Source organism: Gossypium hirsutum, chromosome D10 (genome assembly GCF_007990345.1).
Source record: "Gossypium hirsutum isolate 1008001.06 chromosome D10, Gossypium_hirsutum_v2.1, whole genome shotgun sequence".
Lineage (NCBI taxonomy): Eukaryota > Viridiplantae > Streptophyta > Magnoliopsida > Malvales > Malvaceae > Gossypium > Gossypium hirsutum.
In genome coordinates this window covers 52591865-52615900 of record NC_053446.1, presented here as the reverse complement: position 1 = coordinate 52615900, position 24036 = coordinate 52591865, and the positions used below count along the sequence as shown (strand labels likewise).

Here is a 24036-nt window from a genome sequence, read left to right as displayed (position 1 = left end):
TTCGACAAATCTGATATGAAAATAAATATATATTCATTTTTTAAATGTATACAATTAAATCAAAATCAAAGTTTCATATGTACACATAAACTCCAATTTAAGTCTCATGTGTATAATTGCACCAAATTAAAATTTATGTATAAAATTACTTGGTCAAACTTTAATGTTTTGGGTGATTTCAAGAATCAAGAAAATCAAGATTTCAAATCTTAAAATTCTTTGTCCAAGAAATTGAATTATGAAGTTGTTACCCGATGGATTACACTTATGAGTTTAAACAAGTTGATTTCGGGAGCAAACAGATCATGTGTCCAAAATCTTGAAAATCTACTCTTTGGGATGTCAACAAGCCCAATATGAAGTTTGGAGAAGGACTTAATATTTTGGTGAAACTGTCAAAGTAGCTTAATTTGTAATTCTTTTTAAATCTCAAGTTTTATTAAATAAGTGGATCAATATGCAAGTTTTGGCCCAAAGAACTCATTTAGACCCTTGACCGAATTTCCCCTACAAATTTTCACATGTTAATTAGTTAGTTAGTTGATGAGTTGGTTGTCATGTTGGCATACTTATCAAAACTCTAAGGAGATTAGTTAGCACATGAGTTTTCTTTCTTCAAGAATATTTTCTTAAAGTCGGTTTGAAGGGAGTTAGTGATTTTCTTTAATTTCAAGGCTCCTTAGGATACTGTCACGCCGTCTTCTTTTTTTTCCATCTTTTCTTCTTTTAATTAGTTTTTTGTTCGGTTCTTGTTTATTTATTTCTAATGTTTTATTTGATTTGACATTCACCCATCTTGATATATCAAGAATCTTCTTTTTTTTCCTGTGTCGAATGCTTTTGTTACAAAATAGTTTTATTTTAGCTGGTTGGAGGTCTTCTTTTGGTTCAGCCTATTCGTTCTTGGACTCCCTGGTTGCCTCTCTCTTTCCTTATTATTTGGTTTTTTTTTATTCAATTCAATCAGATACTAATATGTTTATTAATTTAATATATGCATACATATATGCACATGTATAACTATTGAAAAGTTTAACTCATGAATACGGCTTCTCAATAACATAAATCCATTAACTTTACAAAGGGAATTAAAAAGAAAGACATAATGAAGGATCAATCTGGGACATGCACAGTAAACATAATGGGAGAACAAATACTTCAGTATTGGTGTCTCACAGTTTCAGGAATAACAACTGACTTTTTAGCAAATATCCATCAACCGATAACAAGCATTAAATTAGCCAAAAACTACTAATAGCCATGTTAATGTTGCCATAAATATTTCCCTTCCAGACAAGTTTTGAGTTATCTATCAAAATTAACTTTCTCCTGTAAGCTTCAACTCAAGAGCTAAATGAAATATGTTTGAAAGACATTGTGCCAGATCAAATCATTAATATAGGTAACAAGGCCTACCTTGAAGATGAGGCCAGAAAGAAGTCCCAATTGATCTAGGGTAGCATATTAGGTCCACAAAAACCAATAAAACATAAAGACATCAGGAGAAACACAAACATAACTGCAAAACGAACATTCAAAACAATAGAGAGAAAAGGAGAACAGAAATGAAACAAGATCTCTGCAAAAACAGCAGAGAAATGAAGAAAATTCATTCTCAAGGAATCTGTTGGATATATGATGAAGGAAGGACTGAAACAAAAGCAAAAACAAAATAAAAATGGAGAAATCAAATTGTGAACAATTGTTTCATTACCAGAATTAGAGGATTTTTGTTTTATGGTCCTGTTTGTCTGTAAAAAAGAGTAGAACTCCAGCTTTCAATTTTTTTCGTTCTTACCTTCGAGTGAGGAAGATGAACGCCAGTGCAGATTTTGACAACGAAAGGCGAAGATGGGGAAAAGCTTTGATGAAAGTCGGTGTCTAGTGTTGAGAATCGGTGTTGGCTGACGGCAAGTAGAAGATCAGGTGTCAATGATGGGCGAAGGGGGAGGGGGAGGGGGAGGGGAAGATCGGTGTTGGCTTCTAATTTTCCTGAAAATGTCTTACCGAATTAGAAAGGGTAAGACATTTTCAAAAATTAATAAGGGCTTCTTTTCTCGTGTTTTGTAATTGGTTTTACCTTAGGAAAATATTTTCACCCAAACAAACACCAGATCCGGAAAATGTTTTGTAATTGGTAATTGGAATTTAAACTTTAAAATTGTAATTTAATTTGATATCTTTTTTAAATAATTGTTAAAATAAACTGACGTGACGTTAACATAACATTGACAATCAATAGCATAACATATGACAATAATATTTTGACATGTGAAAAAAAATTAAATATTTTTGTCACGTGCTCAAATGTGAGGTTGTTACATATTATCATACTATAAGTCTTTAGTGCCACATCATCATATTTTAATAATTTTATTCAAATACCTAAAATATGTACTAAATTAACTTACTATTTTCAAATTTATATATTAATATACATCAAGTAGGTATAAATTTGTCAAGGTTGACTCTATATATTACCCTTTTTTATATTTTTTGTTCAAAATTCTTGAAAGTCCTTGCTCTTTTGGAAATTGAGAGAAAAGTACGGATACTTTTTTGGCTTAATATAATATTTAGTATATAATTTTTTTTTAGTTTGGCACTTAAAGTTTATTTTTATCTAATTTGATATTTAAATTTGACACTTTTTCTTAATTTGGTATTTAGATTTTCTTTTATTTAATTCAATATATAAACTTGTCAAATATTATACAAATTGCCTTAAAACACTATGGGTGTTAGTTTTTATGAGGAGACAGAAATAACTAATATATGATTGACATGTGGTAGATGACATGGAACTTAATGGCAAGAATGATTACATTTATTTGGAGTTTACTCTATTTTACTAAATAATATGCTCAATTTTGACTTTTCATTGAGATTGAGATTTTTTTAATTTTTAATGACATGAATGATTTAAGAGAAATCGCATGCTTAAAGTATGAATCGGTCTTCATTAAGCCTTTAATTCCACAAAAATGTCGCTACTATAAAAGGAAACGTATGTTCAAAAATTGTTCTTTGGATTATGCTTAACGGATGGATATTGAATAAAATATGAGTTTTTAAAACCTAAAATAAAAAAAAATTATGTAAAATTAAAAAATTTAAAATAAAAGTAATTGAACATTTAAAATATAAAAAAATCATGTCATTAATTATTTTTGCTCTCTCATTAAAAAATGAAACTACAAGTATATTAGAGTAATTTGCATAATGTTTAATTTTAGGCACCAAATTTAAAAAAGAAGAAGAAGAAGAAGAAGAAGAAGAAAGATAGAGGAAAAAACTGATTAATGATTCGGTAAAGAGACGAATTGGTGATGTTAAAGAAATAGCTTTAACATGCTAATTATTACGCCCCAGACGGAGGCATATCACACGCTGCATATTCGTGGGATCTAGCACTAAGTAACAAACTTGATTAAACTTAACATAAAAATTATCGTCATAATTTCATAAAACGATTATAGATTTTTGTTTTGAAAATAAGCTTCAAGTGGTAAATTAAGAAACTTCCAAAATAAACTCTTGCTTAGTAGTATGTAAAATGTATAGAAAATTCTAAAGAAACACAATAATATCTTAAATCATCACTCTCTAGACTTTTCAGTTAGAATTTTTAAAAATATTAAAAGAAGGGTAAATTTAACTACTTAGTAAGTAATTGACATTTCCCTTAACTAGGTAAGTCGGCATGAAAACATTTAGGCTAAATATTTTTATTGAAAATGCGTAATTGCAATACTTATAATAAATAATTCAAACCATATTCCACATCAAAACTATAATAAGGATAAATTAATAATTTCTAAAATATTGATAGCTAAAAATAATTCTTTTTTATAGCAACGATCAAATTTAATCTCGATGGAAATGGTTAAAATCCACAATTAACCCTAGTAGTAACGGGTTGGAACAAAAACAACAATTAACCCAAATAGCAGTGGGTCAGAATAAAAACCACAATTCACTATAGTGACAATGAGTCAAAAACCACTATTTTAAACCAATAACACAGTTGAAATCGATTTCTAAACACAAAATACATATCGAGATGACCGATATCTAATCCCTGTTAACTGGATTAGAACATCGCATATTAGAAGTAAATTCAAAATCATGAAAATTTGATTACCCAAACATTGTAACTCTATACAAAATATATTCTTCATACAAAACAGAAATTGATTACATCAAAATACACTCTATATACCAAAATAAAGCATAATCTAATAATACATTTATAAAAAAATTAACCACGTAATCTAATTTAAGTATGGAAAAGTTTAGCACTTGCATATTTCAAAATGTAAAATTTAAAACCATACAAGTATGATTAATCCAATTTTCATAAAATATGAACAAAATATCATATTTTCCATAAATAACATACAACATTTGAAGTTGATTTTTTAGGAATTAACACCAAAGGAAATCTAAGTTATTTACCGGCTTATTGAATCGACACTTGAGTAATGATTTTCATAAATTTCCTAGTAATCTAAAATTTAAGAAAGAATTTTGAAAATTAAAATTGGATCAATAATTTAGAAGTTTAAAAAAATATGTATTTCCATGATAATTCTAAGACATTTCAATTGTGTGGCAATTCCCTTAACAGATTAAGACATATTTGTACGATTTAATAAAACTATCTTTCACCTCGAAATTAAGTAAATCAAATTTAATAAAATACATACATATTATAAGAAAATTCAATAGATTAATAAAAATAATTTTACTATGGTTTCCAACCAAATAATAAATATTCAGACCGAAATAATTAAAAATAAAAATTCTGAAATTCTAATTTTCTTGATTGTTTGGCTGACTGGAACAGTTCAAAGTCAAATTTTACTTGGTATTTCAACAGTACAGAAACATGAATTTAAAAATAAATGTAATACTAAAACCTAGAAACTTGTTTCATCAAAATCAATTACCAAAAACTTAAGTTTCAACCATAAAATAAGAAATCATCGCAATCTGTTTAGATTTTATGGATTAAGAATTTCAACTATGAAAAACATTTATTCTTTAAATGAAAAATAGCTTCGAAAATCGAACTTTGGGACCTCATATCTTTTAACACAATTCATATGACTAAATATTTTTATTAAATGAAAGTACAAACTTCATATTATAACAAACATCTGAAACTCGAAACAAATGAACACCTAAATATGTATTTCTAGTGCATTAAAATCGACTACTCGAAATTGCTAAAACCCACACAGTAGAAACTTCAAAAATTATTTTCTTCTAAGGCTTTGTTTGTTTCACTGGAAATGCTTCTGGAAAATTAATTCTGGAAAATGACTTACTTTTTTGGAAAAGTTAATATTTTCTGGTGTTTAGATGAATCTCTGTCAAATATTTTTTGTTGTTTGACAAATTTCTTAAAAATATTTTATAAAAACTGTTTTCAGTCAAACAAACATACATATGAGATTTTTTTTATCTTTTCATTATTTAATTGAGCTTATTTTATATCTATAAATTTATATTTTACATTGTTTTTACATGTATTAAAAATATTTTGTTAAATTTAGGTTCATCACAACGCCATTTTTTAGTTACATGACTACCAAATGAGTATTTTTTTATTTAAAAATATGACATCAACAAAATTGACAAAAAAAAATTCACAATGTCATAATTGGACTTGATTTTCAAATCTGAAAAGTAGAGGGACTAAATTATTGAAAATAAAAGTACAGAGGCTAAATTGCAAATTCATGAAGAGTACATAAACTTATGACATATTTTAACTTTTATACTACAAAACATTTATTATTAATATATTTATAATTGTAATAAATATTTATTATTAAAATATAAATATTGAATATTTTCAATAATATGTGAAGAATATTTTTTAAAATTATTATTTGAAACTTTATTATTAAAATAAAATCAAAATATTAAATGATTTATTAAAATAATAAATTATATTAATTATATGACTAAATATAAATAATTAAATATGTATGTTTAATAATATTAAAAAGTATAATATTTTATATTAATATTTTAATAAATTTAAATATTTTTAAAAATTAAAATAAAATGTATTATTAATATAATAATATTAAACTTTATTTAAGTTAATTTTTACATAAAAATAAAATTAGCTATAGAAGAGTTCTTTTCCGGAAAATGACTTATGTTTTTCAAAAAGGAAAGTTATTTTACAAGAAAAAGAGTTTATTTTATGTTGACCTGTAAGTCATCAAACTATTTTTCATAAAACAAACATAGGAAAATATAGAAAACATTTACGGATAAACAAACAAATCTAAATTATTTTATTTTATTTAAATGGATACCACGCATTCTAGAAACTTAAAAAATTAGTTCTTCTAAGTTACATGATTGAAATGGATGCCACACAACATTTGAAATATCTTGAAGAGAATTTTCATTTTGAACCAGCAATGTCATCAAAATCTCATCGAGAAGTTACCAGAATTTAACAAACTATTAAACTAACTCATGAGCTTTATGAAAAAATAATTTAAAAACAAACACATATTTCAACAGATTTAAATCAAAATTCACCTTAATTACTACAACTAAGATCGATTTGCACTCCCCCTCCTCTCTAGTGTTTACTTCTCCGAAATTGCCAAAAGCATGGTTTAAGAAAACTATCGCAAGTGATTTTCCTTCTTTTATGTTCTACTCCTTTATTTAAAAAAGAAAAAACTATAACATGCCCATAAAGTTGGGCTTGATAAAAAAAAAGAAAAAGGATAATGAATCACATAATTAAATGGACGTTTAAAGTACATATTTCTCAAGAATACATATAAGGCATTACATGCTTCAACTCAACTCTTCATTTTTCTCAAGAACATGATCCTATATGAAAAACCTTGAAAATTTGAATATATCCATATCTGAATCCCAATATCATAGTTCAACCATGTTCTAAAGAAGCTGGAAAATTCTCACACACACTAGAGCAGATGATTTTGACTGAACATAGTGCCCAACCACAAAACATATCTACGAACTTGCTTGTGGCAATCTATTTAACTGGGCCTCAAAGTATGCATCTAAAGAGCAAAACCTAATTATGGGATGCAAAATATTGATAAACACCCAGTAGCATTTAGGAAAACAGAATCTGGTGCCACATAGATAGAACCCTAAACCTTACAATAGGATTTTTCAACCTACAATCATTCCATAACATCCATAAACAACTGTGATAATGCAAACTACAGGCAACTATTGTCAATAATGTCATAACAAAACTATGAAAGAGAAAAGAGAAGGGATGTAAACATCTACCAAACTTATTTTTCTAGGGCTTGATCTTCAGCAGGTATATAAGACCATAAGCTTCAGTGTTTTTGTAACATGATAGAATTATCTGGACTTAAAAAAAAGGGAATGTGTACTGCCTCTGTCATTCAGTGCCTTCTGCTATGCCTCGAGCTCTTCCTTCGATTGCTCCGATCATCAGAATCGGAATCTGAAGCCGATTCTGAATCAGAAGACTCGGAAGATGAGCTGTACCTTCTACGCCTCCCCTTCTTTTGCTTCTGCTTCTTCTTCCTCCTCCGACTCTTCCTCTCTTCCTCCGACTCAGATGATGAGCTGTAATCAGTACTACTCCCTTCTGAAGAATAATCCGATCCTGTTACAGATGAGGCACCACTGTCAGTCTCAAAAACTGAAGCCTCGCTATCACTACCAGAACCAGAATCTGACCGATACTTCCTTTTGCTTTTCTTAGACCTATTTTCATCCTTCTTATCCTTGACATCCGGGATGTCCAAATCATAAGAGATTGAAAGTTTCATCCTGAGCTTGGGGTTCTTAAGCTGCTGAGTTCTCGAGGGTCGTGACATGTAAACCCATTCGTTCTTGCACTCGTATGTCCAATGCCCTGCTTGAAAACACTTTTGGCACTGTGAAGCACCCATTGTAGACATTGATGCCTTGTCTTTCCTTTCCCCTAACCTCACCGCCTTCTCTGTGCTCATCAAATACATCTGCCTCTTGGCTTCCCTCTTCTCCTGCCATCTGCTAGGTCCTTCTTCCTTTTGCCCATAAGCATTAACATTTCGAGCTGCGGCAGCAGCTGCCCTTTCAGCCTGAGCTCGACTGAGGCCTTTTGCAGCAGTCAATGCAGCAGCCTTGATTCTGTCGGCAGCTGCTTGAGATTTTTCTTCTTTCTTACTTGACATCTTTTAGATGTCAACAAATAAACCAGACTATGCCGATATGCAGATTACCCAATCTCCAAGAGAATAAAATAAATCCAACCCAAATCCTTCAACACCCTATATTCAAATACCCAGTTATGTCATTCAATTGTCTAATCGAATAGAACAGAAGTAGCAAATAATCTAATCAATGGACTAAAGACAAGGAATTTAAACATGCGAAAGAAAATAAAATTCTGCAAAAAATTTTTAAATAAGGGACTTTAAAACAGTCACAAAACCCTAAATTCAGAACAAAAAAGGTTGAATCTTGTTTCTTTCCTATTAACCCTCAACTGAGAATTCTTTTGGGGGGAAATTAACGAACATAAATCTAAATATTAAGTGCATAAAACATTAGAAAAGATAAAGAGGAGAAGAAAATTAACGTGTACCTGAACTTCGTGGCCTAAGGACCCAAATCGAAGACAAAGAGGAAAGTTTATGACTTTATTATTAATAAGAGAAATGGGACTGGGATTTTCGTCTTTTCCCCTTTATTTAAGCTAATTGCGACGAAACCATGATTTAAAGGCTCCTTTTAGGTTATGTCAAATTCTTTTATTAGTCCCTGAATTTAATCCTCACATTTTGATTTGGTCCTTTTTAATCTTTATATTTTTTTAATTTTAAAATTTTAGTCCAGACCCAAATAGTTATAGTCAAATTCTTTAAATTAAATTATCTTATTTTTAAAATCTTATAAAAAATTATAATATCATATATATATTGTCATGTTAGTTTGTTACTTTCACATCATACTAAAAAAAATATCATGTCATTTTAGTTAAGAAATATACTTGTCACTATTTGATCTAATATTGAAGTTTCAAAATAAAGATGACGAATCCATTTTTTTTTTTTACTTTTAACGGATAAAAATGGAATTATAAATTTTATGAATATTGATTTTACCATGTATTCATTTTCAAAGGACTAAATAAAATATTTTTCATTTTAGAGGGGCCAAAGAATAATTTTTCCCTGACCCCCTTGTATCCACCCCTAATGTCAACGTTCAACAAAAGCTTCTCTAAAAGCTACTCTTTGAGGCATATATGGTGGAGTTACAGGGCGCTTATTATCGTGAGAGCCAAGATATAAATTAATGCTTTTGTATTCTCCACCATCTTTGTAGAGAAAGATAATATTTTTGGGTTAAAATGCCTTCCCATTTTGAGAATAGGCCAATGAGAATGCAATAATATAATTTTTTATCGAGAGAGAAAATGGAGAGGGTGCCCATAAATCGTCAAAAATGATTTGGAGTGGCTTAGTGCTAAACAAAGTGAATGGTTTAACAGGTAGCCTACGAGCTCCATTGGAGTAGTAGAAATTACAGAAATGAAAATGCCAAACCAGCTATTGGATTGTCGAGTAACAAAACAGCTATGTACTTGTTATTTAGAAATAACGTTCTTTATAGTTGAAAGCTCCAACAAAGCATGCTCTAGAAAATTAGTCTAAAGACCCTGCCCCTGCCCCTGCCCCTGCCAGCCATAAATTAAAACATTACTCCACTTCATCATCTTTCTTAAAAGTCTAGAAGGTTTGCAGCAGTGGAAAGAGCAGCTCCACTAATGGCATAATGCAGAACCTGCTCGTGGGTAGTATTATCACACGTAAGTGCTACTGCCATCCCTGTTATCGCCCCTGCCACTGCACTATTTGTCTGCACCCAACAACAATGCCGTTAAAACAAATAACGTGTGCAGATTTCAACAATGGAACCATTTAACCTGGCTGCAGTTCTTGAGGGCTAAACATTATTTTTGTTAGCTCTTGGAATCTTCACATTAGATGTCAATGGTTTGTGGATGAAACAAAAGAGAGGATAAGATGGGGATGCTTCTTTACCCAATCATGAGATCCACGAGCCTCTTTTAGCCCATATGTAAGACCTGAATATAATCCAGCAGCCAGCCCTGCATCGTATAATTCAATTCATGGAGCATGGTAAAAGCCATATATCTTTATCATTTCTGAATATGAGCGTTTCACTCATCACTGTTGCTCCAAATGAAACTAATAACCTATTAGAGACAATAACTAAACTTACCCCACTGTAGTGATTCTTTTCCAGTGTGCTTCACCTGTACAACATTGTAAAAACTAAGCCCCTTTTCTTTTTGCATTTAAAAAAAAAAAAAGGCCTTCGTCTTTGTGCACCCAACTTGCCAACTTGAAATATGATATCCATGTCCAACAGATGATGGAGAATTTTAATACAAATTTATGAAAAAAATACCTGTATATGTATACCTCGAGTACGGCCACAAATCATATGAAAGCTCAACAAGGTTTACCAACTTATTACAAGATCTATTGAGGTTACTTATGTAGAAGAGTCATCATGACTACCTAGTTTTAATCACTATACATCATTGACTGCCTTTTCACGTGAAATTTTATGTACTTGTGAAAGGACTCACCATTGCTTCAAGAGAATTTCGACTGGTTTCCCCTGCAATCAAACATCAAATCAATTTCAACTTTAATTAGTAACTGTGGAACTAACACATGAATAATATATGAAACTGCGAAAATCATCCAACAAAGAAGAGAAGTTAAACTTAATTTGCACTTACGAATTCAGTAAATAATTAAGCCAAAGAAGTTTTTAGTATTTTAAGGTTCAATTAATCATCTCAAAAAATCTGTAAGAAGAAAACCAAAAAGACAAAGCAATTAACTCCTTCAGAGTAAACGACAAAATGAAATTAGCTAAAGGTGAGCCTGGTGGAATCGATCTTCAAGTATCAGCCATCACCCACAAGTATGTATAATATTGCACGATATGTATAATGTTGCACGAGACACCAAAGACTGTTCCTGTTTACCTCACCTTTCTAATGCTAAGCTTGTGTTAAAAAGAAAAAGGATTCATGAATGGCATGCATTGATGCATACCTCTGAGGACAGGGAAGCCTTGCTTCTTATTCTTGACACCAGTGATATCAGTCGATTTAATGGGTCCAGTTCCTGCACCAAAAACACAACCCCACATCACAAAACCCATCACCAAAACAAAATGAAAAAGCATAAGCAACTACGTTTGCCTTCAAAAGCTATATGACAAGCCTCCCTGGCGATAGCTTGAAGTGCTCCAATCTGCACACCCACACCCATCACAAAAATTAGTTTGGGGAAATAGAGGGACCGAAATATTAAAGATGAGAAATAATATTACATACACCAGCAGTTTTGACAAAGCTCTGAGCAGTCCAGTTGAGAAGAGGGTGTCCCAGGTCGAAGATATCTCCCTTATCGAAGCGCAATTCATCAAGCAAAGACTTCGCCTCCGAGTTACTACTCATGGTTTCTTCTTGGGTTTTCTGACGTAACGCTTCTTGATCTATCGCGTTAAAACTTCTTCAGGGAGAGATACTAATGGCTGTCGAAGATGGTGTACCCGAATATCAATCGGAAGATTGAACAAGTGAAATGCTATGATATTTGTACTACAGATTGTAGGAGACAAGTTGAGAAGATATAGGACACGTGTTTAAGAAACCTTACGTATCTCCTGCATGGGTAACCAGATATGGAGGATTTCGTGGCGATTCTCGGGACCCTCTGTTTCATATTATTCGCCACGTATCTTTCAGTCGGTATACCTCGCCAAGCCCAATGTTGTGTGTTCTTCCATTTGCAGTGCCATGCATGGTATAATTTTAAGTAACAACTTGAGATTTTAGAACGATTAAGTGCAAAATTAAAAGCCCAATCCATTAAAATTCTTCAAATAAGTATAACAAGTAAATTGGGGGGTTTAGCGGATTTAATGCGGAAACCCCCCCCCCCATTACAAGGTGAAGTTTGCGTAATAACAATTTACAAGTGGGTTTATATGAGCTACAGTTCGGGAAAATTTTGCCTCCTCACCCGTTTTCATCCTAGATCCTCTCATCTCCTCTATCTATACGTATATAACAGGCACACTCACCACAAAAATGAACAAAAGGAAGCCAGTACTAATACTATGCAGGGGAAATATTACTGCCCCATTCTATTAGTTAGTTCACAAATCTAAATGGAACAATAAAAGTACTTTTTTTTTTCTTTTGGAAAAAAGGGGAATAAGTTAAAACAGAGAGAATGTTTTAGTTGATGGAGCGGCTCAAAGCATCAGGCTGGCCTGGTAGATCTATACATGTTCTTCTCCTCCGACGAACATTTCAGAATTCCAAGCTTTCTTCGCATCCGTCTCTTTCTTGTGAGTTCACTTTTCCTTTGGTAGCCCAAGATTGTTTAGTCAACCAAGCACATCCTATAGTTAAAATAAAACCAACACCAACAAGGAAACAAGTTACCCTGCGTATAAATGATTCTCGGATTCAATTCATGATCCATTTACAGCCATTTCAGGTGATGATTTTGATGGTAGCAACGAACGGGGGTCCTCTCCACTTAATTGTCTATTGTCAGAGGGGCTATGCAGGTACTCTGAACAGTTTCTAGGAGATTCCTTCTCTCTAAGGTTGCCTTCGTTTGGACTTTTGTTATCACAACTTCTGGGACTGCCAGATTCCTTTTCAATATGATTCTCCTCACCTGATTGAGTAGATAAATGCATGGCATTTGCGGTTTTCTTACTAGGCAGCACTGCCTGGCTTAGGGTTGAACACAAAGCCGCAAATACACTATCTCTTGGTTTAGAGCTTTTACCCAAACGCTGCTTCTTAGCTAGCCCAGGTTCCTTTTCCTTAGGAGTCAACTTACGCTTCAAGCCAAGGGACTCCATGCTTCCTTCATCATCCTCCGAGGTTTCAGTCTGTTTCCTTGGAGGTGGTCTGTAGTCTTCATCGTCCTCATCATCATAGTCAACAAGCCCACCAGATCTAGGGCTATAAAATTAAAATAAATATAAGCACACTAAAAAATTCAGTAATGAACCATCAAGGATGAGGTCACTGAAATACCGTGATGATGGGCAGCTGACAGCAACTCCATTGGATAAAACAGGCTGAGATTGCACTTTCTGAGGATGAGATGCAGATGTTGTATCCTCTTCATCACTGATTAACATCCAAATATATTCTATCAATATACAAGAAATGGCTCAAGAAAAATTGACAACTCATTATCTGATGAAGGCATACCTCTCCTCATTAAAATAGTCTTCCTCTTCTTTCTCCAAAGCACGCTCATCAATCCGTTTTCTAGGGTCCGGTGCATTAACATTCGTTTCAGGTCCACAATTTTCCAAGAACTGCAAACAGACAAGTCATATCAAAGTTGCAGATCTAAGCGTCATAGTTGTAAAATGGGAAAACTGGTGAGGAACTGGAATACCTGCTTGTATTTGACTTTGAAAGACTGAAGAGAAGGCAAGTGCTCAAATTGTACCAACTGATTCCAAAATGAATCAACTATATGTTTAACCAATAATTTCAGGTTTTCCTGCATGAAAAAAAGCTATTATTAGCAGAGAGAATCTTTTGGGTATGTTTAATATCCCAATACATGGTTGAAATAACATGCACCTTGCGGATATATTCAAAAAGTTCCAAGACTGCAGAATTCAGCACATTGTAACGATTACCATTAGCAACAAAAGCATCTACAATTGATTTGAGAAGGCTGTACTTGACAAAGTGACTTATCAAATGTTCATCCTGCAAGATGACAGCTCAATTTTAACCACTTAAATCATGTAAAGTTTTTATACTGTCAAACATATTTACAAGCCAAAAATTTCCTAATTTTCAATTAGTAGAGAGAATAATGAGCACAACATTGTAAATTTTCTGGCAGTAGAAACACCAGTGGCAGGAGATCCGCCAATAATCAGAATATATTATATGTTAATTCCTGGTATGCACACATTACATTTGGAGTGTCAAAGCCCCAAGCTGATGTCCACTTTGATGTACCAAAATAAGCGTCCAGAATAGACACTTGAGAGAGAAAAATAAAGTGCAACATCTATGTACACTCCATATCTCAGAGGCAAAACATATACGTACCCTCCATATCTAATTCAGTAATTCCCCATGTCTCAATATGCAATTAACAGCTTAAATGTCATTTATATTTTTTATGGCACCTCTTATTCTAGAGATATCATCATGTGTAACTATTCAACTGATTGCATATAAACCTATTCTAAAGCATAAACTGGATTCACTTACATGACGAGAGAGAATAGTGCGAACAAAGCGAACTGCAGCAGCTACAAGGTATTTTTCCCTTCTCTGCGTAAGTAACAAAACTTTGTCTATGGCATTGTTAAGGAGAAAATTACACCTGCAAATAATTAAGAAAAGCCATTTAACTAATATCTTGGATTAATATAAAGAAATTTTCTAGAAGAATACACAAGACTCAAAAATATTACTTTATTCTATATGGATGGTGGACAACACAAAAGCACAACAATTCACATATGTTTAACAGAATTTCAGGCTTTGTGCTATTTTGGCTTTCAACTCTCCCTGCAGTGCCTGCCAATTTACCGGTTGACGCCTCATCACGAGGACATGATAATATTATGACATCAATTAGCTGGCCCAAATGTTTCTCATAAAAAGTTTCAACAATTGTATCTCTCTGCAGCAAAATCAATGCAAGGTCAAGTACTTGCATAAAAAGAATTGAAACCAGAAAACATACCAGCATGGTGAAAAGATTAAATCTTACATGAAAGTTTTAAGTGACAATTTTCCAACAATCAGCAGATACATATGGTAAATCACAAATCAACATCAAAACTTCTAAATGAACTCAAAAATGTTGTGGACTCCAAAATTACAGGCAACACAAATAAGGTACAAAAATCACATGATAATCATTCTTCTGCAATGATCTATGAGTACATTATACAGTAACATCTCAGTGATCTACAGCACACAGGATCAAACATAAGCCGGCAGAAGTTTGATTGAGCCACTTAGCAAGCATGGAAGAATAGACAGAAACCAATTTTTATCAAATTTCATCTTTATTTAACTACAACCCTTCATGAGGAGTCAAACTGAGCTTGTTTGCAAGATTCTCATCTTGCCTATACCGAAATCTAATTTGATACTGGTTCATGGTTCTTGAAGAATGGCACCAAATTCTCATACAGTAAATCAACTTAAGTGGAGGATTGAGAAACGAGGTTAACCTAACAGAATAATCTTGTGACATTAAACTATGAAGAATACAAGAAGATTAGAACCTACCCTGACCATATGGTAATTAGTAGCATGACTGTATGAGTCTACAATTTCCCACCTACCAAAATTTAACATTTGCAAACAGAAATAAAATATCAAGATTGGAACCTGAGCTCCAGTAAATGTGACCGAATCTAGCAAACTACGAAGAATTTCAAGAAATTGGCAGTGCATATCCTCTCCAAAATCTGTTATCATCCCTTTAACCTGCAAGTAAGCAACCATGTTAGTTCTTCCAATTCTCCCGCCATATATACAGAAATATATGCACCAAAGTGAAGATCTGTTAAGATCATCTAATTCTTGTGTTTCCACACAATGATTATACCATATTACAAACTCAGATGAAACACATACCAGAAGTCCTAAAAGTAGATTTTCTTCCTGACGAACAACATAAGACCGCAGAAGGTTTGGATCCTGATTCAAGAATAGTATGAGGATGTCTGTCCTGCATCCATTATAGAGACTTATTGTTAGGACTCGATAGTTGGGAAATGAAAACTTTACATGGGAAGCAGAAGGAAGAAATATATTAAAGAGAGATTTAAAAGATATGCGCACAATACCCCATTAGTACAATCTTTTTATCTTCACTCTGCAAAGCATCAGTTATAATGTCAATGATACCTTCATTCATAAGATCCCTGAAATAATTGAAAAGAAAATGGGCACTTTAGCCATAAGATATAAAAATCCAGTTATTTAAAAGAGAATCCAGGAGAATTGGTGCTTCCCTAGGAGAAAAAAGAAGGGGAAGAAAGAAAGAATTAATGCCAGATGTCTAACTTGTAGAAAGGCATACCTAAATATTGGAAGCTGCTGTCCCATTTGCAGACTCTTGCTTAAACTACAAAATTCATGCAGGAAATATACCTATTGAAGAAACAGGATTAATGTAGGTACAAATCAAAAGGAACAAAACGATAGAGTTTGTACCCAAGAAAGGAGACAGATGAAAAAACCTCCACAAAAGCATGTAAAATTATGTTGGGACTCAGAATGAATAAGAACCTGGAAAAGGACTAAATATATTTTCTAGAGCCAAAACATTCAGATATTTGATCTCACCTGATCCAAGATCTTTCATGACCTAATAAAAATCTGTGTTATCTAATATCTAAGGCAGATACAAAAAAGTACGAAAATCATTCATTGTAGTCAATTACAAGCAAAGGAGGGCTAATAGAACTGAAAGTATAGGCATATACATTCATATATTCGATCTAGTCTATATAAGACCTTTCATGACCCAATAAAAATTTAATATTTAAATGGATAGAAGAAAATACAAAAACCAATCATGTTAGACATATTAAAAGCAAAGGAGGGCTTAACAAACAGAAAGTCAACTAAGTTTGATCTTTGGAGACCTGCCATTCATAACAGTTAGCTTCACTGTGAGGAAGCAGCAATCATAACCAAATGAAAACAGGACCATAGAATTCCATTTCAATGCTAATAGTTACCAGATTTTTCTTTGATTCAGCAGATGTGGTTGGCGACCTCAGCCTTGCAAACAATTCTTGAATAAAGGTGCTATCGTCCTTCAATAAAGAAATAACCTACAACACAGTGATACAGTAAATGCAAACTGCAAAAGAAACAGAAAGCTTAAAAAAATTAACAACAAACTACAATCTTACAATAGCATTATTCGAATGAATTATAGAATTCAAACTGGCAACTGTGGCCTCATCCAATACCCTTGCCAAAACAACATCCTGAAAGAAGCAATCAAAAGCAAGAATTAGACAGAAGACATGAGGAAGACAAAAAAATCTAGCACTTAAGACAAATACCTTCAGATAACCAACTCGGAATGTCTGGTGTATCTTTGACAAGACTACTGGATTTTTAAATGGAATGACCTGTAAAAAAAATAAGAATGAACTCTTTTTACAGGTAAAGGTCCTTGATTTTCTTCCTCCTGATCTTAACTCCCTCTAGTCCCAAGTCTATACATCCATCATACGCCCTAGTACCCATTTAAGAAAACATTACCTCCTTAAAAACAGCTTGATCTTTCAGAAATTTACGATATTGTTGCACCTGGGGAACAAAAGGATCATCTGCAAACCAAAGAAGAAACTATCTTATCAAAGGATGATACAAACTATTATGGTAAATAGGGGTGAGCATTCGATCGAATCGAATCGAAAATTTTCGAGTTAATCGAGTTTTTGAATCTCATTTTATCATCCTAACTTTATTTGAAGTTTTCTCGAATCGAGTCGAGTGAGATGGAATTCGAATCAAATCGAATATATTTGTTCGAGTTAAATTTTAAAAAATAATTTTGGGTCTTTGTAACCGTTGTCACCCATCGTAATAAAATTTGTCCACCTTAATCAAATTTTTTATTAACTTTCATCACCTCATAATTTATTTATTAATTTTTTATATACTGGTTACCTTATTTGTTTGCTTAGTTGTTTCAATTATCTTTAGATTATTGTCACTATGTATTTTGGAATTAAAAAATATATTAAATATAAAAATATGATTTTTTAATAAAAGTTATTTTAAAAATAAAATGTGAAATTGATAACAATATAAAATTTTAACACGAATATTTTATGGCATAATTAAGAATTCAATTTTAATATAAATATTCAATATGACTAAACAATTCAATAATATAAATAATATAAAATGTGAAATTTAATTTAATAATATAAATAGTATATATAAATAAAATTATTACTATTTATGTTTAGTGATTTTTTTTTGAGATAATTTTGATTTTTTATTTGAGAGTAAAGGGTGAGAAGTAAAAGTTTGGGGGAAAATAAAAGTTTTGGGGAATAAAAGTTTGAGGGAAATTAAATAGGGGGAGTAAAATTTTGGAGGGAAAATATTTAAAAAAAATGGAGGGGGGAGGATTTGGGGTAGATGGGAGGTGGGATGGGAAGAGAATAAAAGTTTTAGGGGAAAAGTGGGAGGGAGTAAAAATTTTGGGGGAAAATAAAAGGTTTTGAGAGTTTTTAGGAGTAAAATTTTGAGAAAAAGTAAATGGAAGAGTAAAATTTTGGTGGGAAATGGATTTTGGGTAGATTGGGGGGTTGGAGGGGAGAGAAGTAAAAGTTTTGGGGGGGAAATGGGAAGGAGTAATAATTTTGAGGGAAAAGTAAAAAAGTTTGGGAGTTTAGGGTAAAAATGTAAAATATTATAATTTGATATTCGAATTATTCGAATTCGAAAACTCAACTCGATTCGAACTCGAAATTTGAAAAAAAATTCGAGTTGATTCGAATAACTCGATTAACTCGATTCATTTAACTCGAAATTCGAATTTTTTTTCGATTTTTTCGAGTCGAATCGAGTTTTGCTCACCCCTAATGGTAAATAGTCAATTCTGGGGCATGCATTCAGGAATATAAAAGAGGGAGTAAGTAAAAATTCCAAAATTGAACACGATAAAGTGCACCAGATGCTAAATGGCAACCCAACATGCAAGAGAGAGAGAGAGATTAAAGCAATAAACAGATATAAAGCAAGCATCAAACAACTTCAACCCAATGAACAACAAGACATAATAGTTTCACTTAAGATTTCATGTATAGAATTGCTTCTCAAACTATAATTATAAAGCCCTCACAAAAACTGTCATGCTTTCATCAATAATGATATAAAGTTAGTCATGACTACTTGCAATGCAAGGTACAAGTATTTTTCAATTCTGTGGGACTCTTACAATATGAATTTATTGTGTCGAGGCCACACTAGTTTGGGATTACTAAGTCACAGATGAAGCTGAGTTACAGAAAAGAAACAGAAACAACCACATATGATTGACCAAAGTCCCAAGACATAACAAGGTTTGTGTATGCTTCTATAACTAGAAGCCTGCATGCAAACAGCTATATACAAGTAAATTGCGAATTAAACTTTCAATTCAATTCAACAACAGTCACAAATAATAAATCTCAGAACAAACAGATGGGACTTACATTCTAGGGAACCGATAATATCAATGATTAATTCATCCCCAAATATTTTCTCAAAAACTTGAGGACTATTGAGCATAACTGTAAGACAACCAATAACACAATTAACGATCCATCAATCATCTGTAAAATAAAAGCATGTCTTAAGTCTTAACTAAGAATAAGAGCATTCAAGTGAGAAAGAGAGCTAACTTATCCCCTTCACAATTTTAAATATCATGTGAAGACCATCAACATTTTCCAAATCTTCACATATTCTGAATAGGTCCATCAGCTTCTGGAAGAAAGCTTGCTGCATTGAGATCAAAACTCAAGTCAGCAGGCTAAAATATTTAAAAACTAACAAGGATAGGAAATCAAGACAAAGATTCTAAACTATAAAGCTGGAAAAAGAAAAAAAATGAAAGTAAATGATAAAGACAAGACACCATTAGGAAAACAATCATAAAAAGAAAAGAAATCAAGCTCATGGTTACGTGTTGGACATTTATGTTTAATCTCTCTACATATCACATTAAACAATCCCAGAGTTGAGAAACTAGAGGAAAACCAAATCATTCAGTTTATATCAGAGGCACAATTGATAACTTAATATGACAGAAATACCAACCTTAACAATAAACAAATTAGCGGCAGTTAATTACAGAATACTACACTAAACAAAATCTACATATAGGAGAAATTAGCAAAATAAAAATGTACACTTAAGCAAAGTTTAAAAGAAGCATACATCATTTAATATAAGTTCAGTCAGCTGCATCTGATCAGCAAGGCTACTCTCGGTGACAATCTGCAGGACGAAATTGATCAACTTAACAATCTTGTAAACAGGCATGCCTGAGCAGACTAAATTTGAAGCTTTCTAAGCAAAATAAGCAGGCACGCAGAAAATATAGGGACTCTAACAGATATTATTGAAAAGGAAAGCCAACAACCTCTTGGCCTAGTGGCAAGATTATTGTGTTGTGTGGCATGAGAGTTTGGGTTCAATCCCTAGCAACCCCACCCCCTACCCCAATTATCAAAAAACAAGGGAAAAGAACATAGTCAAATTAGTCTTTATTACAAATAATTATAAGATGAGCTTAAATACAGATGACCATGACATGTGAGAGGAATTAAAAAAAGGGGAATGAGGAAGAAAAAGCATTATGAGTAAACATATCCAGTGTTTTTGAAAAGGAAAAAAGCCCATAATTGCAGCAAGCAAGCAACAAAAATGAATCTAAACAGAATGCAATAAAAAAAAAGAATCATTCATTAGAACCTTGAGGATTATGGGGAGAGTGGAAAGCTCCACAGCAGGCAACTCCCTCAACTCATTATTCATTGTGTGAAATGTCTCATCTGCAGTAATCATATATGAGAAATTAATTATACAGGATGGTAGTTCAGAATTGCACAATTATAAATTTGATACAAAGTCTATTATAAATTAATACACTGCACACACATATCTGAAGAAAACAATCTTCTGTGCATCAAAGGTAGAAGACGGTGGCAGCTCAAGCAATGAAGCCAATTTAATTAAGATCTTCCAACCTCTAAGGCAGAAGACATACATTATTTCTTTGGACAAGAGACAATAAGAGAGTTAAAATCATTTACCAGGATCCATAGGATTAACTTGAGTAAGAAGTAATAACTACAAAAGGGATTTAAAGAAATACTAATAATAACTTACGGTTAAGAGAATTGAAATGCATATTTCCTTGCACCTTGCAGATGTGTTCCCTGCAATAGAGAAAAAGGATAAATAGAAGGGAAGTAGAAATGTTGATGATGTCATAATCTTCCAACAGGGATAATAGTAAGAAAAGCGGATATAAAGTTTGAGACCGAAAACATTCATCAAGGGACAACAAAAAACAGGAAACAACTTATAAACATTGCTTACCATATGTAAGAGCATCCTGTATTTTCTTGAAAACTAAGAGCTAAGTCTGTACAATATTCTGAGTCTCTCCATGATATGATTGTATCTGATGCAATATCATTTAATCAAACTGATATTTTCACAGATGAAAAACATTCTTTTGAAAACATCATATTTTTTATTAGCTATGGCAGAAAAGTACCTTCTTGCTTTCTGTAAATGTCATCAGGGCTGATACGGTGCGAAAGCAATGTCTCATTGTCTTCTTCATCGAAAACAAACAAAGCAAGCTCCTCTGATCTCTGAATTATAACATATGCAATCATCTACGTAATTTATAATCAACAACTAAAATCCAGCATATCCAGGCTAGAAACAGACAAACATAGAATCAGAATAAAGATTTGAACAAACCTCCAAATAATCAACAGTGACATGCCCAGTTCCTTGGTCATCCCATTTACCATCGTCATTCAAACGATAGACCTTTACTCGCTGATATCTCGTGATTGGTTTGACCAAGAAAAGGAGAGAATAGTTAAATACCATACTTGAAATTCATGCCAAATTCACAGAAATAAACGACAACGACTGAAAATGGTGTTAGTCTGCTGTACTAAACGACAATATCATAAAAACAAGATATAATAACATGAAGACCTTGAACGGCTATTTGTTCCATCATACTGATAACAAGAAAAAAACTTGACCAAAAAAGGGAATCAGATAAAATCCCAAAACTCATGCAGAATTCAGAGAAAAAAAAACAAAAACCAAAAATGGTGCGACTCCAGTGAACCAAATGACAATATCATAAAAATAATGCATAGTCCACTAAAATGAAGTTAAACCTCAAGCAGCTATTTGCACCATCCTATTGACAATCGAAAAAGTAACTTTTATGATCTCCTGCTCACAATAATTGAATAATGTGCAGGTAAGATAAACAAGTAATACAAGCTTACTCAAATTTCCCAAATAATTAAAGATTTCAAAAAAGAGATGTTGCGTTCTAGCATCTTATAATCATTTTTTTCACTATACAGTATCCAAAAGCTTCCTTTACTGAAGACAAGACGTTTATCCCAATGATGCTACTGCTTTTAGCATCCTAGATTTGATAAGTAATCAAGGAACAACACCATTTCCATAACTCAGATGTTTTAGCAAAAGCTACCAATACCATAATTAGAAGGCTTATTTGGGAAAAATGTACATGGCATACAAACAAAAACTCTTGGAAGAACAATGGCAGGCAAACTAAGAAAATGAATTGTATATTAACAATGATGAGAACATGCCAGTAAATCAATGTTGGTTACCAAATTTATGAACTGTGACACTCCAAAATAACAGAATATTCAAATCTGACAATAAAATTAGTCTATGCACACATGAAATATTTTCCCAACTGAATAAAAAGGAATCATCTATTCCGCAATGCACTAACATTGCAAAACAGGATAAAATACCAGTCATCTAGAACCCTAACCAAAATAAGCAGGACACCAAGTGTGATGACCAACTACCCTTTCAAACTCAACAGTTCATGCAGTCTAGTAGTATGTTTCCTTGGATATCAACTAAAGTAGACCAAATTCCTTTTAAACAACTCAATAACAAAAAAATCCTATGAAAATCATAAAATTCTAACTTCAAACTCATTTCACCAACAGCCCAAGAAGAGAATGGTATTACATCCCACTTATAGCTAACTTACTTCACCATACACACCAAACCAAAACCTAATAACCAATAACACGATGCAATAAGGTTTAGCAACTTCCCTACAAAGGTAAAAATAAATTTAATTGGAAGACAGAAACTTCACTCAATCGATTCCCGTCACTTCTCATTAATAAAAATAGCAGAAAGGCAAATTAAATATCTGAACTTATACTAGAATTGAACTAACAAAAATAAGACTGATTCTAGGGCCCCAACGAGACTTCTATGAAACAGCGAGAGATGAACTGACCTGCATCGAGTTGGCGTTGCCTTGAGGCTTCTCTTGAGCGCCCATCACAGCTTCTCGCTTTCCGATTTCAAACGTTTTCAATCCAAATAACCACGAGGATTCCTAGAGACTGAAAAATCGAAGTTAACTTGAAAGATTGAGGAAACCTCTAGTTAGGGTTTTCCGGTAACGAGAAGAGAGAGAAAGCGCGGGATCTGAAATATTAGGCGGGAGACACTAAGGTTTCTTTTGGAGGGAGATCAAAAGAAAACCCTAACCACCATTAACGAAGCAAATAAACCTTCGCCTCTCTCTCACTTTTTTCTATTTTCAGCTCAAGTGCCCGTCTCTGCCCCCGACCTTCGATAAGTGAAAGAGACGAGGGGAAAAAAACATAACTAAAAAACAATAATACGCTACAAAAAGAATAAAAAATATAAGAAATATGATTCTTTTTTAATGGGCTGTGTTTTGTTTCTAATTACGGTTTCGCCATTTCACCTTAGAGAAGCTTCAGTCATCATTTGTCTTCCGCCATCAGACGGTACAATGAGGGGTAAGCCACGGTTTTCTTTGGGAGCATTGATTTTTCTAAAGAAAATATTATTTATTAAAAAGATTCATGAATAATAAAAATATAAATCATAGCACATAATATAAATGATAAATAAGACATTACAAATTGATGTATAAATGTTATTTTTGTAATAAAATTAATGTGTAATTATCATGTACGTAAAATAATCTCAAAAAAAGAGGAAGACAAGCAACACGATAAGAATTCAAAAATAAACCAGAAATGCATCACATTGATCAAACCAATAAAAATTACATTCTAACCTTAGCCATCATCAAACCTACT

At 32.5% G+C, this 24036-nt stretch overlaps 3 protein-coding genes across 10 annotated transcripts; all 3 read right to left on the bottom strand.

The window, feature by feature from the left end:
* Positions 1–7125: 7125 nt before the first annotated feature.
* LOC107916203 (zinc finger CCHC domain-containing protein 10) lies at positions 7126–8809 on the bottom strand. Its single transcript, XM_016845357.2, has 2 exons — positions 8624–8809; positions 7126–8306 (listed from the first exon to the last, which is right to left on the bottom strand). Exon 2 carries the CDS (start codon positions 8208–8210, stop codon positions 7431–7433), a length of 780 nt encoding a protein of 259 aa, XP_016700846.1. The 5' UTR covers positions 8211–8306; positions 8624–8809; the 3' UTR covers positions 7126–7430.
* Positions 8810–9487: 678 nt separating this feature from the next.
* LOC107916202 (outer envelope pore protein 16-2, chloroplastic) lies at positions 9488–11690 on the bottom strand. Of its 3 annotated transcripts, XM_041103257.1 has the most exons (8): positions 11423–11690; positions 11282–11339; positions 11139–11210; positions 10661–10692; positions 10288–10321; positions 10086–10153; positions 9826–9900; positions 9488–9718 (listed from the first exon to the last, which is right to left on the bottom strand). In XM_041103257.1, exons 1-8 carry the CDS (start codon positions 11543–11545, stop codon positions 9692–9694), a joined length of 489 nt encoding a protein of 162 aa, XP_040959191.1. In that variant the 5' UTR covers positions 11546–11690; the 3' UTR covers positions 9488–9691. The 3 variants fall into 3 exon arrangements, with proteins under 3 accessions (XP_040959191.1, XP_016700844.1, XP_016700845.1); XM_016845355.2 differs by having other exon boundaries at positions 9488–9900; positions 11423–11684; XM_016845356.2 differs by having other exon boundaries at positions 9488–9900; positions 11288–11339; positions 11423–11672.
* Positions 11691–11931: 241 nt separating this feature from the next.
* Positions 11932–23579, bottom strand: LOC107916201 (serine/threonine-protein phosphatase 4 regulatory subunit 3). 6 transcript variants are annotated; one of them, XM_016845349.2, is made up of 24 exons: positions 23196–23579; positions 21632–21712; positions 21420–21519; positions 21239–21323; positions 21026–21075; positions 20609–20688; positions 20072–20131; positions 19534–19633; positions 19345–19422; positions 17396–17463; positions 17194–17262; positions 17038–17115; positions 16861–16956; positions 16197–16267; positions 15961–16038; positions 15749–15842; positions 15500–15598; positions 14569–14780; positions 14363–14477; positions 13715–13846; positions 13524–13631; positions 13331–13440; positions 13151–13246; positions 11932–13075 (listed from the first exon to the last, which is right to left on the bottom strand). In XM_016845349.2, the coding sequence occupies exons 1-24, from the start codon at positions 23238–23240 to the stop codon at positions 12571–12573; spliced, it is 2610 nt and encodes an 869-aa protein (XP_016700838.1). In that variant the 5' UTR covers positions 23241–23579; the 3' UTR covers positions 11932–12570. The 6 variants fall into 6 exon arrangements, with proteins under 6 accessions (XP_016700838.1, XP_016700837.1, XP_040959190.1 ...); XM_016845348.2 differs by having other exon boundaries at positions 21420–21543; positions 23196–23576; XM_041103256.1 differs by lacking the exons at positions 21632–21712; positions 23196–23579 and adding an exon at positions 20795–20885 and having other exon boundaries at positions 21239–21347.
* Between the last annotated feature and the right edge of the window lie 457 nt (positions 23580–24036).